General features: G+C 49.4%; 1 protein-coding gene across 1 annotated transcript in view; it reads right to left on the bottom strand.

The window, feature by feature from the left end:
- The window catches only part of GLT1D1 (glycosyltransferase 1 domain containing 1), a 116379-nt gene that overhangs the window by 96315 nt on the left and 6060 nt on the right, over window positions 1-14004 (bottom strand). The window contains exons 3-4 of the mRNA XM_060249463.1: window positions 8375-8480; window positions 2863-2914 (exon numbers count right to left, since the gene is read on the bottom strand). Coding sequence (XP_060105446.1) covers window positions 2863-2914; window positions 8375-8480 — 158 coding nt within the window. The remainder of the gene's footprint in view (window positions 1-2862; window positions 2915-8374; window positions 8481-14004) is intronic.

Genomic DNA, 14004 nt, shown 5'->3' on the forward strand with positions numbered 1-14004 from the left:
GACCTGTCTACCTTAGGGACCGTCTCTCCCCATATGAACCCCAGAGAGCACTGAGGTCAGCCGGGAAAAACTTGTTGACTATTCCCGGACCGAGAGAGGTGAAGCTGCAATGTACCCGTAACCGGGCCTTCTCCTCTATAGCTCCGAGCCTATGGAACCAACTTCCAGAGGAAATGCGGGCCCTGCGGGACCTTGAACAGTTCCGCAGGGCCTGCAAGACCTTCCTCTTCCGACTGGCTTTCGCTGATGAAAATGGAAATTGCTAAGGAAACCGCCATCATAAACATAAACAGCAAACATGGCATTAGCACTTTTACTAATTTTAATTTAATTAATTTTTAAAACTTGAGCAGAATTTTTAATTAAAATGTTATAATGTTTAAACATAATTTTATCTATTTCTGTATAACTAAACCTGAATTATGGTGTTAGCCGCCCTGAGCCTGCTCCGGCGGGGAGGGCGGGATACAAATAAAATGTTGTTGTTGTTGTTGTAGATCTCAGAAGTGAAGCAGGCTCAGCCCCGGTTAAAATTTGGAAGGTTGCTACACGGAGGCAGGCAATGGCCGAGCACCTCTGTTCCTCCATTGCCATTAGTTGAAAGCCCTTTCCACACACCACAGCTGCTTCCCATGTTGAATCGGTGCAGTCAGGGCTTTTTTGGGTAGCATATTAGGCCACACCCCCCAATGTAGCCAATCCTCTAAGAGCTTACAGTAGGCCCTGTACTAAGCACCCTGTAAGCTCTTGGCAGACTGGCTACATCAGGGCTGTGTGGCCTAATACGCCAAGGAGTTCCTGGTAAAAAAGAAGAAGAAAAAGACCGCAGATTTATATCCCGCTCTTCTCTCTGAATCAGTCTCAGAGCGGCTTACAATCTCCTTTATCAAGGGCCTTCCCCCACAACAGACACCCTGTGAGGTAGGTGGGGCTGAGGGAGTTCTCACAGAGGCTGCCCTTGTCGAGGACAACCTCTGCCAGAGCTATGGCTGACCCAAGGTCATGCCAGCAGCTGCAAGTGGAGGAGTGGGGAATCAAACCCAGTTCTCCCAGGTAAGTGTCTGCACTTAACCACTACACTAAACTGGCTCTGGGTGCACTAAATCCTGCTGTGTTAACCAATCAGATGCCTCCATGGAGAGCAAAAGGAGCACAGTAAGGTCATAGGCAAAGCTTCTTTCATAGCAGGAACTCTCTTGCATATTAGGCCACACAGCCCTGATGCAGCCAATCCTCCTGGAGCTTACAAGGCTCTTTTAACAGGGCCTACTGTAAACTCCAGGAGGATTGGCTACATCAGGGGTGCGTGGCCTAATATGCAAAGGAGTTTCTGCTACCAAAAAAGCCTTGCTTCAGATAAACATAAGCCTGTGAGAGCAAAGCCAACTGTGTTCCTGACGGGTTTCCATCTGCTCCAAAAAGGACCATGTGACATGATAGAGGTTTATAAGATTATGCATGGGATGGAGAAAGTAGAGAAAGAAGTACTTTTCTCCCTTTCTCACAATACAAGAACTCGTGGGCATTCAATGAAATTGCTGAGTAGTCAGGTTAAAACGGATAAAAGGAAGTACCGGTACTTCTTCACCCAAAGGGTGATTAACATGTGGAATTCACTGCCACAGGAGGTGGTGGTGGTTACAAGCATAGCCAGCTTCAAGAGGGGATTGGCTAAAAATATGGAGCAGAGGTCCATCAGTGGATGTTAGCCACAGTATATGTGTGTGCGTTTGTGTATATATGTGTGTGTGTGTGTATATACTCTCTCGGCTTGGCTTCGCGAGCGAAGATTTAAGAAGGGTGCAATAGTCCACGTCTGCTGCAGGCTCGCTGGTGGCTGACAAGACCAATGCGGGACAGGCAGGTCCGGCCACAGTGGCTGCAGGGAAAAGTCTGATTTAGGGTTGGTGCTGTAGCAGTGCGATTCTTCCTCAATCTCCTTTTGTCCTCAAGACCAGCTATGCGTGCGTTCTCAAAGGAAGAGACAGCCTGGTGGATGGTGTGTCTCCATGCTTTGCGATCTGAGGCTAGGTCGGACCACTGGTGATGGTTGATGCGACAGGTGCCAAGGGATTTCTTCAAGGAGTCCTTGTACCTCTTCTTTGGTGCCCCTCTATTTCGATGGCCGGTGGAGAGTTCGCCATACAGGGCAATCTTGGGAAGGCGGTGGTTTTCCATCCTAGAAATATGCCCTGCCCAGCGCAGCTGCGTCTTCAGCAGCAGTGCCTCGATACTGGTAACCTCCGCCCGCTTGAGGACTTCAAGCGGACTCCGCCCGCTTGAGGACTGGTAACCTCCGCCCGCTTGAGGACTACACACATATATATTGGCCACTGTGTGACACAGAGTGTTGGACTGGATGGGCCATTGGCCTGATCCAACATGGCTTCTCTTAAGTTCTTATGTTCTTATGGCAGGTTTCTGATTTCCATTATATTAATTCAGTGAGATTGTTGGTGCTGTAAGGTAATAGCCACCTCCCCCTAACCGTTGAAGGCGGTTGAGAAAGAAGACAAAGATCTATGTGAACCCCTGCCCCTCCCTATCGGATGGTTAGGGGTACTTGGAGTCAGTAGGGGTGAGATAAAGCACGCCCGCCCCCCCCCGGCCGGAATATTCCCCCGTCTCCTCTTGCTCTCATTTTAGGACCACACTCAGTTTATAACAAAATAGGAGTCGATTGCACCTTTAAGACCAACTCAGTTTTATTCAGAACGTAAGCTTTCGTCCCGAATAAAACTAAGTTGGTCTTAAAGGTGCAATCGACTCCTGTTTTGTTCTACTACTTCAGACCAACACGGCTGCCCACTTGGATCGATCTACGCAGTTTATAAGGTCACCATAAATACCATCTTTACGTACCCAGCATGCAGCAGCCGTTTCCTTCATGGCCTCCGTGAAAGAGACAGCAAACCTAGAGGCGTTAAAACAAAAGGCAGTTTTAAAATATACCCAGGTAGCCCAGCCTAGCCTGTTCTCATCAAATCTTGAAAGCCAAGCAAGGCCAATTCTGGCTATTGTTTGGATAGGAGACTCCCAAGGAATACCAGCATCATGAGGAAGGGGCAGCCGTGCCTTTTTTTGTAGCAAGAACTCCTTTGCATATTAGGCCACGCACTCCTGATGTAACCAATCCTCCAAGAGCTTACAGGGCTCTTAGTACAGGACCCTACTGTAAGTTCCAGGAGGACTGGCTGCATCAGGGAGATGTGGCCTAATGTGCAAAGGAGTTCCTACAAAAAAAGCCCTGGGGGCAGGCAATGGTCACCCACCTCCAAATGCCTCTAGCCCTGAAAACCCCACAGGGTAGCCATAAGTCAGATGCGACCAATGCTCCCTCTAAGTCTAAGTTGTGGAGTCTTGTGAGCAAAAATTCTACTTTGTGATAGGGTTGCCAAGTCCAATTCAAGAAACATCTGGGGACTTTGGGGTGGAGCCAGGAGACTTTGGGGGTGGAGCCAGGAAACATTAGGGGTGGAACCAAGATCAAGGCTGTGACAAGCATAATTGAACTCCAAAGGGAGTTCTGGCCATCACATTTCAAGGGACTGAACACCTTTTAAATGCCTTCCTTCCATAGGAAATAGTGAAGGATAGGGGCACCTTCTTTTGGGGCACGTAGAATTGGACGCCCGGTCCAATCTTTTTGAAACTTGGAGGGTATTTTGAGGAGAGGCACCTGATGCTACGCTGCAAATTTGGGGCCTCTACCTCAAAAAACAGCCCCCCCCCCCAGCCCCAGATACTCGCAGATCCATTCTTCATTATTTCCTATGGGAATACATCTCCATAGGGAATAATAAAGTTCCCAGCAGATATTTCCCTCCCTTCCCCTTTCTGATGACCCTGAAGCGGGGGGAGGGCCTCCAAACTGGGGGATCCCCTGCCGCCACCTGGGGATTGGCAACCCTACTTTGTGAGCTACTGGCATGAAAGCTGTGAGCTACTGCATAGATTCGTTTGCTCTGGGGCTGTTTTTCCTGAGCAAAGACAAAAACGTGTGAGCCAGAGGCTAAAAAACTGTAAGCTAACTCACACTAACTCAGCTTAGAGAGAACACTTGCTGCGACTTGGCCGTACAGATACCCAGACAGAACTGACGATGGAAGGCTGAAAGAGAACTCCGCTCCTTTGGCTAGGAAGCAGTGACCAGCCCCGTCAAAAGGTCAATTTGTGAACAGCGCAAACAAAGAAACTGCTTTTCTAGGCTGGATATTTAGCAGCTCCTTTTCAGCAGAGAGGATACAGGCCCAGCAAGGGCACTTAAAACCTGTCGAGCATTCCAGAGCAGGTTAGTCTTGTTTTTAATATTATTGACTGGAAGAAACAACCAGAGGAAATTCACAAGCCCTTAAATGACCGGGAGCTCTTTATCTACTTTCCGTGGCATTAAATCCTCGGTCCAGCTTCCTAGATAGTATAAATCAGGGGTGTCCAAACTGTGTCTTTCACAAGTATTGTGTGGCTCGGGAAGCCCCCACCGCTCCATCGACAAGCCTGAAGAAGCCGTTTGTCTCCTTAAATAACTTCTCCAAGCCAGCTGGCAGCTTGGAGAATGCATTTAAAGTTAAAGTTGCTTTCTTTCCACCTCTCGTCCCCCATCTATTTGCTTTCCTTCCTTCCTTGCAGCTCTTAGGCATCTGTCGTTCATGTCTTGTGCCTCTCAAACATCTGATGTTTATTCTATGTGGCTCTTACGTTAAGCAAGTTTGGCCACCCCTGCTATAAACCATCAATCTATGGCACTTCTTCTCCAAAGGAGCTCAGACCTGAGTATGGGATTCTCCCTTCTTTCTCTTGGCCTCACAACAAACCTGTGGACCAGGTGAGGCTGACAGAGAGTCACCAGCCCAAGGGCACCCAGGAGGATTTATGGCAGAACACACGTTCGAACTCTCCTATGATCCTAGCCCACTGCTTTAACCTCCACACTGCAGCAGCAGTTCTGCTGTCCCACATTCTAATGCAACACAGAATTCTGTAGCAATAAAAGTTGGGGTACTAAGGGCTTTTGCAGATCAGCGATCACAAAGAGGCCAAGAAATCACAGCAACCTCTGGCTGCCATCGGCTGACCTGCTCGGATTATAATCTACAGCAGGGGTGGCCAAACTGCGATTCAAGAGCCACATGTGGCTCTTTCACACGTATTGTGTGGCTCTCAAAGCCCCCACTGCCACATTGGCCAGCTCAGAGAAGGCATTTGTCTCATTAAATCACTTCTGGAAGGAAGGAAGGAAGGAAGGAAGGAAGGAAGGAAGGAAGGAAGGAAGGAAGGAAGGAAGGAAGGAAGGAAGGAAGGAAGGAAGGAAGGAAGATGGGGAGGGAGAGGTGGAAAGAAAGCAACTTTAACTTTAAATGCATTCTCCAAGCTAGCTGGCTGAGCAGGGATTCGAACCGGAATCTCCAATTGGGGGAAATCCTTATATTTTAGGGAGGGTCGGGGAGAGAGAGGCAAAGGGTCTTGGAAAGGGAGAATCAGAAGCAAAGGGGTTAAGAAAGGAAACTAAAAGAGGGGGCAATCCTGAGGAATGAGGAGGAGAGAGAAGAATCTGACAGTAAAGGAAAAATGGAGAAAGGAGAAACTGCACATGGCCAGAAGCTACAGAACAAGCACCCAGAATTATCTAAAATAACCTCCTACTTGTACAGCTGCAGGTCTCTTAACAGGAGAAACCTATCACAATTATGTTCTACGGGCACGACCTCGCCGACAAATTTCAGGTTATCAAAACCTGAGCAAAGGCGTGCGTTTCCCAAGCCCCATCTGCTCCAATTTCTTATTGCACAATTATATTTCCAATCTATCACGTTGCCAAGCGGGTGGAAACCGCAGCTCCCGGCCCCGGCTGAGAACAAGTCAAATTGAAAACGTACCCCGAAGGAGAGCCATTCCCCGCTGAAGAAGAGTTTGATTTTAGAAAAATAAAATAAAATGACACGCTCTGTTATCAAGCAGGGCACAATCCCCCCCATTTTGTTTTACGGGACGCGGCAGCGCATTGCGAGGGTTAAACAGATCGATGCTTCCGAGGGCCCTTTCGGTTTGCACCCTGTGATCAACGCTGAGTGGGAGGAACGAAGGGACGGGGAATCAATTTTTGCTTTCGAGGGCCAGCAATAAGGAGCATCGGCATTAACGAGCCAATAAGAACATCCTCTGCGAAGCTGAGAAGTACAGGCAGCAGCTGGAAATTCAAAGGAAGTCTTCCTTTTCTATCTCCCTGAACTGTTGACATGCTACAGAAACAAACCAAGGGCCAAGTGGGAAAGAAGGCTAGTGGGTTGGATTCAGCCAGCTTTTCCACTGGTGAAGCAGGGAGGAGGAAAGGCCATCATTGCCCCCCCCCCAAAAGGCTATGGAGGGGATTGTGGGATCCACATGGACAAAAGCAGTGAATTACAAGGGTTGTTAGAAAAAAAGAAAAGAATGTAAGAGGAGAAGAAGAGGAGATTGGATTTATAACACACACACCCAAATTCACTTGGAGTCCCAGAGTGGCTTACAGTCTCCTTTCCCTTCCTCTCCCCACAACAGACACCCTGTGAGGGAGGTGGGGCTGAGAGAGCTCTGAGAGAACTGCTCTTGAGAGAACAGCTCTGAGAGAACTGTGACTGACTCAAGGTCACCCAGCAGCTGCACGCGGAGGAGTGGGGAATCAAACCCGCTTCTCCTAGACTGGAGTCCGCCACTAGGGAGCAGGCCTTCTCGGTGATAGCCCCTCGCTGGTGGAATGATCTCCCAGAGATGGTGCGAGCCCTGCGGGACCTGAACCAATTCCGCAGGGCTTGCAAAACATTTCTTTTTCAGTTAGCATTTGAGTCACCATGTGGTAACTAAGACAGAACCTGATTAATGAATGAATAGACACTTAGCCATCTTAAATACATCATTTTAGCACCTATTTTTATATCTTATATGTTTATATGTTTTTATGTATTTTAAATAATTTATTGTAATTAATGTTTAAATTGTTATGTTTTATGAATCACGGGACTCCCATGTCTATTATTGTTTAATGTGAATCATGAGACTCCCGTGTCTGTTAGCCGCCCTGAGCCCGCCTAGCGGGGAGGGCGGGATATAAAAATAAAATATTATTATTATTATTATTACTTAATAATAATAATAATACCTTTTATTTATATCCCGCCCTCCCCGCCGAGGCAGGCTCAGGGCGGCTAACAACATTAATCAATATAACAAATGATACAGTACTTTAACAGTAGATAAAAATTAATTAAAATTCTAAAAGCAGTAAAACAATACAATTAACGTCTTGGTGCTATTCTGACAGATAACAAAATCATTTAAGCAGTCTCTCAGTGTTTAGTCGGTGAAGGCTTCACTAAAGAGGAAGGTCTTGCAGGCCCTGCGGAAATGGTCAAAGTCCCGCAGGGCCCGTACCTCCTCTGGGAGCTGGTTCCACAGGTGTGGGGCCACAACAGAGAAGGCCCGAGTGCGGGTACTCTGCAGTCTTGCTTCCTTCGGCCCTGGGATCGTCAACAGGTCTTTCCCTGCTTACCTTAGTGCTCTCTGGGGTTCGTATGGGGAAAGACGGTCCCTCAGGTAGGCAGGTCCTCGGCCATATAGGGCTTAACCGCTACACCACACTGTCTCTCAGTTTGAGCCCTGCTGGATCAGACCACTGCACCGTCTCGTCCGGCATCCTGGCTCACACAGTGGCCAACCAGTCTTGCAGAAGATGCAGCGATGGCCACAGGGACAAACAGCTTTAAAAGTGGATTTGGTAGATTCGTGGAGGATTAGTCAATCAATGGATACTACCTATGGTGATTGAGGGGAACCACCACATTCAGAGGCCCTAAGCCTCTGAATCCCAGAGCCAGGAGGCAACATCAGGGGAAGGCCTCAGCCTCTATGCCCTGTTGTTGGTCCTCCAGAGGAACTGGCTGGCCACGGTCTGAGTCAGGAAGCTGGATGTGATAGCTATTGGCAGGGCTTTTTTTGTAGCAGGGACTTCTTTGCATATTAGGCCACACCCCCTTGATGTAGCCAATCCTTCACGAGCTTACAGTAGGCCCTGTAAACTCTCAGAGGATTGGCTACATGAGGGGTGTGTGGCCTAATATGCAAAGGAGTTCCTGCCACAAAAAAAGCCCTGACAATTGGTCTGATCAGCAGGGCTCTAATGTTTTCTGAAGGGAGAACAACAGGGCATAGAGGCTGAGGCCTTCTCTTGCCGCTGCCTCCTAGCAGTGGGATTCAGAGTGTTACAGAAAGAAATTGTGGAAGATCGGGGGAGGGGAAAGCTGGCTAAATCCCACACCTGTGCAATTGTACCTTCAACAGCAAATTTTTAAAACTTTGCCCCACAGGAACCAAAGAAAGACTGGCTGAGGATTTCCTTTACCTGGCTTCATCCAAGATGGCCGCCATCACCCGGGACTTCTCGTCGCACTTGGCGTCTTCGTTGACATCTGTCCCGCCAAAGATGATGCCAAAAGGGACTCTGCTCCCTAGACAGAGAAATAAAAACGTGAGTTTAACAGCGGCAGAGCAAGAATGTGAGAAGAATGTGTGTTGTAAGCCGCCCTGAGCCACCTGGTGGGAAGGGCGGGATATAAATTACAAATAAATAAATAAATAAATAAAAGAGCTCCCAGTTCCCACAGGGGCTAATCAGGAGCTTCTGGGAAAGTGGTCGAAGTCCATACTTGCTCTGTTGAGTACAGATCTTGTGACACACAAGTCTTCTACAGGTGAGTTCTCTAGCATGCTCTTGTTTATTTAATAGGGTTCCAATCCCTTCAAAATCAATATTATACAAACATTTCAGGGGAGGGGTTTGGGGGGGGGGTGGCCATCAAGTCACAGTGGTTTTTGTGTTCTTATTGCTTACAGTGTGAAACACTGTGATATTAGTTGTCAGGGCTTTTTTTGAAGCAGGAACTCCTTTGCATATTAGGCCACACCCCCCTGATGTAGCCAATCCTCCAAGAGTTCACAGGGCTCTTTGTACAGGGCCTCCTGTAAGCTCCAGGAAGATTGGCTACATAAGGGGTTTGTGGACTAATATGCAAAGGAGTTCCTGCTACAAAAAAAGCCCTGGGTCACACTCCCTGATGTCGCCAATCCTCCAAGAGCTTACAGGGCTCTTCGTACAGGGCCTACTGGAAACTCCAGGGAGCAGGGGTCGCTAGGGGTGCGGGAGACGTATTTGTGAGTTTCCTGCATCGTGCAGAGGGTTGGGCTGGATGACCCTGGAGGTCACTTCCAACTCTAAGATTCTATATCCACAACAAAAAATTGGGGCCATACGGCAATTTTCTCCAGGCCAGTTTGGCAAGGGATCCTGGAGTTTTTGGGTTTGTTTCTTTTTTCCATCTTCCAGGTGTGGAGCAGGTAGCAGTGGGATGTATGTGGGGGGGAAGGTATTTGTGAATTTTCTGCATTCTGCAGAGGGTTGGACTAGATCAGAGGTCCCCAACCCCCGGTCCGTGGACCGGTACTGGTCTGTGGCCTGTGAGCAACCGGGCCGTGAGTTGTATAATTATTTCATTCTATATTACGATGTAAGAACAAGACAACACTGGATTTATATCCTGCCCTCCACTCCGAATCTCAGAGCGGCTCACAATCTCCTTTACCTTCCTTTCCCACAACAGACACCCTGTGAGGTAGGCTGGGCTGAGGGAGAGCTCTTATAGCAGCTGCCCTTTCAAGGACAACCTCTGCCATAGCTATGGCTAACCCAAGGCCATTCCAGCAGCTGCAAGTGGAGGAGTGGGGAATCAAACCTGGTTCTCACAGATAAGAGACTGCACACTTAACCACTACACCAAACTAATAGAAAGAGAGTGCACATTATGCCCCCACCCCGGTCCGTGGAAAGACTGTCTTCCACAAAACCGGTCTCTGGTGCCAAAAAGGTTGCAGACTGCTGGACTGGATGACCCTGGAATGTGGGGAACTGTATTTGTGAATTTCCTGCATTGCGCAGAGGGCTGGACTAGATGATCCTGGAGTTCCCTTCCAACTCTTATGATTCTATTGGATCACCTTCTTCTAGGTCCCAACAGCCCACAGCAGGGGCCGTCAGAGTGCCAGGAGATGACAGACAGACCTTCCTCCATTGTGCCTGAGAATTCCTTCTGGGAGGAATGTTTTGTTTCAACCTGTCTCGGTCGGTTTCGACGCAATCTACCGCGAGAGCAATGAGCTATAAAAGGAGGACCAAAATAGTAACGCATTCATTTTTTGCCCTACTTGAATCAAGAGCTCATCCCAGGATGTGCTTCTTCGCACCTGGGTGAGCATGCAGACAAAGAGCTGCAGGCAAGCCGTCTCTCCCCCGGGCTTCACTTTCAGGGAACCTAACCTGGACGCCCACAAACTCACTTTGAAATGGAATGCTCGGAAGTCTTCAAAGAGCTCTTTCATGCGTTATCTCAGTCAGCTCTATGCAGGGGTGGAATTCTAGCAGGAGCTCCTTTGCATATTAGGCCGCACACCCCTGATGTAGCCGATCCTCCAAGAGCTTACAGAAAAGAGCCTTGAAAGCTCTTGGAGGATTGGCTACATCAGGGGTGTGCGGCCTAATATGCAAAGGAGCTCCTGCTAGAATTCCACCCCTGGCTATAGGAACACGCTGGACGAAGACAACGACTTGTCTAAGACTACTTAGCCCTGATGCGGATGGGCCAGGCTGGTCAAATCTCATCAGTTCTCAGAAGTAGGGTTTGATCCTGGTCAGTACTTGGATGGGAGACCACGCGAGAAGTATAGGGTAGCTGTACAGAAGAAGGACTTGAAAACCCTACGGCAGCGGTCCCCAACCTTTTTGCATCAGGGACCGGTTTGGTGGAAGACAATTTTTTCATGGACCGGGGGCGGGAGGCAGCGATGGTTTCAGGATGATACAATTCTGCACTTCATTTTGGTGTGGTGGTTAAGTGTGCAGACTCTTATCTGGGAGAACTGGCGTTGATTCCCCACTTCTCCACTTGCAGCTGCTGGAATGGCCTTGGGCCAATGTCTTTGAAAGGGGGAGCTGCTGTGAGAGCTCTCTCAGCCCCACCCACTTCACAGGGTGTCTGTTGTTGGGGAGGAAGATAAAGGAGATTGTGAGCCGCTCTGAGATTCAGAGTGGAGGACCGGATATTGGAAGGTTGCTACACAGAGGCAGGCAATGGCCGAGCACCTCTGTTCCTCCATTGCCATTAGTTGAAAGCCCTTTCCACACACCACAGCTGCTTGCCATGTTGAATCGGTGCAGTCAGGGCTTTTTTGGGTAGCATATTAGGCCACACCCCCCAATGTAGCCAATCCTCTAAGAGCTTACAGAAGGCCCTGTACTAAGCACCCTGTAAGCTCTTGGCAGACTGGCTACATCAGGGCTGTGTAGCCTAATACGCAAAGGAGTTCCTGGTAAAAAAGAAGAAGAAAAAGACCGCAGATTTATATCCCGCTCTTCTCTCTGAATCAGTCTCAGAGCGGCTTACAATCTCCTTTATCAAGGGCCTTCCCCCACAACAGACACCCTGTGAGGTAGGTGGGGCTGAGGGAGCTCTCACAGAGGCTGCCCTTTCAAGGACAACCTCTGCCAGAGCTATGGCTGACCCAAGGCCATTCCAGCAGCTGCAAGTGGAAGAGTGGGGAATCAAACCCGGTTCTCCCAGATAAGAGAGCTCTGGCTGACCCAAGGCCATTCCAGCAGCTGCAAGTGGAGGAGTGGGGAATCAAACCCGGTTTTCCCAGATAAGAGAGCTATGGCTGACCCAAGGCCATTCCAGCAGCTGCAAGTGGAGGAGTGGGGAATCAAACCCGGTTCTCCCAGATAAGAGAGGTATGGCTGACCCAAGGCCATTCCAGCAGCTGCAAGTGGAGGAGTGGGGAATCAAACCGGGTTCTCCCAGATAAGAGAGCTATGGCTGACCCAAGGCCATTCCAGCAGCTGCAAGTGGAGGAGTGGGGAATCAAACCCAGTTCTCCCAGATAAGAGAGCTATGGCTGACCCAAGGCCATTCCAGCAGCTGCAAGTGGAGGAGTGGGGAATCAATCCCGGTTCTCCCAGATAAGAGAGCTATGGCTGACCCAAGGCCATTCCAGCAGCTGCAAGTGGAGGAGTGGGGAATCAATCCCGGTTCTCCCAGATAAGAGAGCTATGGCTGACCCAAGGCCATTCCAGCAGCTGCAAGTGAGGAGTGGGGAATCAATCCCGGTTCTCCCAGATAAGAGAGCTATGGCTGACACAAGGCCATTCCAGAAGCTGCAAGTGGAGGAGTGGGGAATCAAACCCAGTTCTCCCAGATAAGAGAGCTATGGCTGACCCAAGGCCATTCCAGCAGCTGCAAGTGGAGGAGTGGGGAATCCAACCCGGTTCTCCCAGATAAGAGAGCTCTGGCTGACCCAAGGCCATTCCAGCAGGTGCAAGTGGAGGAGTGGGGAATCAAACCCGGTTCTCCCAGATAAGAGAGCCCTGGCTGACCCAAGGCCATTCCAGAAGCTGCAAGTGGAGGAGTGGGGAATCAATCCCGGTTCTCCCAGATAAGAGAGCTATGGCTGACCCAAGGCCATTCCAGCAGGTGCAAGTGGAGGAGTGGGGAATCAAACCCGGTTCTCCCAGATAAGAGAGCTATGGCTGACCCAAGGCCATTCCAGCAGGTGCAAGTGAGGAGTGGGGAATCAAGCCCGGTTCTCCCAGATAAGAGAGCTCTGGCTGACCCAAGGCCATTCCAGAAGCTGCAAGTGGAGGAGTGGGGAATCAATCCCGGTTCTCCCAGATAAGAGAGCTATGGCTGACCCAAGGCCATTCCAGCAGCTGCAAGTGGAAGAGTGGGGAATCAAACCCGGTTCTCCCAGATAAGAGAGCTCTGGCTGACCCAAGGCCATTCCAGCAGCTGCAAGTGGAAGAGTGGGGAATCAAACCCGGTTCTCCCAGATAAGAGAGCTCTGGCTGACCCAAGGCCATTCCAGCAGCTGCAAGTGGAGGAGTGGGGAATCAAACCCGGTTCTCCCAGATAAGAGAGCTATGGCTGACCCAAGGCCATTCCAGCAGCTGCAAGTGGAGGAGTGGGGAATCAAACCCAGTTCTCCCAGATAAGAGAGCTCTGGCTGACCCAAGGCCATTCCAGCAGCTGCAAGTGGAGGAGTGGGGAATCAAACCCAGTTCTCCCAGATAAGAGAGCTCTGGCTGACCCAAGGCCATTCCAGCAGCTGCAAGTGGAGGAGTGGGGAATCAAAACCCGGTTCTCCCAGATAAGAGTCCACACACTTAACCACTACACCAAACTGGCTCTCCTGAAATAATTATACAACTTACGGACTGGTTGCTAACAGGCCATGGACCCGGACTGGTCCATGGACCAGGGGTTGGGGACCCCTGACCTATGGGGAGCTGTTCCTATTTGATTTCCAGAAGCCAGCTTTGAAGGATAAAAGTAAAACGAAATTAATAATATTGTTAGTTACAGCCAGAATGACATGGGCAAAAAAAGCGGGGGGGGGGGGGCGTATATAACAGAATCCAAAAAGAAGCACAAAGCTCATGTTACATACAATCTGTGTAATAAATAATAACAAACAAATTGAAAAGAATTACAATGTGATTATTCAAAATACATGAAGGAACAATCCCGTCTCTAAATGAGGCACAATACAATGGGGACTCGACAAAGAAGCACCTATGAAGTGCAATCACTTTTCCAATGGCACTCCCGTACAGCATAAGAATTACATGGGCAGTGACGTGGAGTGAAAATGCCCACGATCGAGCAAGGGCAAGCTCGACTTTTGGACCATCTTATTTAGGCTTCCCAATCCCCAGGTCCCAGAGGGGGATCCCCCGGTTTTACAGGCTTCCCCCCTCCCCCAGCCAGCTGGCCGGCGGGGGAAGCCCCACCCCCCACAGCCATCATGCACCACCATGAACAATTTCCGTAGGGAATGATGGGGAATTGATCTGCGGGTATCAACGGCTCTGGGGGGGCTATTTTTTGAGATAGAGGCACCAGATTTTCAGTATAGCATCTAGTGCCTCTC

Source organism: Heteronotia binoei, chromosome 11, assembly GCF_032191835.1.
Source record: "Heteronotia binoei isolate CCM8104 ecotype False Entrance Well chromosome 11, APGP_CSIRO_Hbin_v1, whole genome shotgun sequence".
In the NCBI taxonomy this organism is placed as follows: Eukaryota; Metazoa; Chordata; class Lepidosauria; order Squamata; family Gekkonidae; genus Heteronotia; species Heteronotia binoei.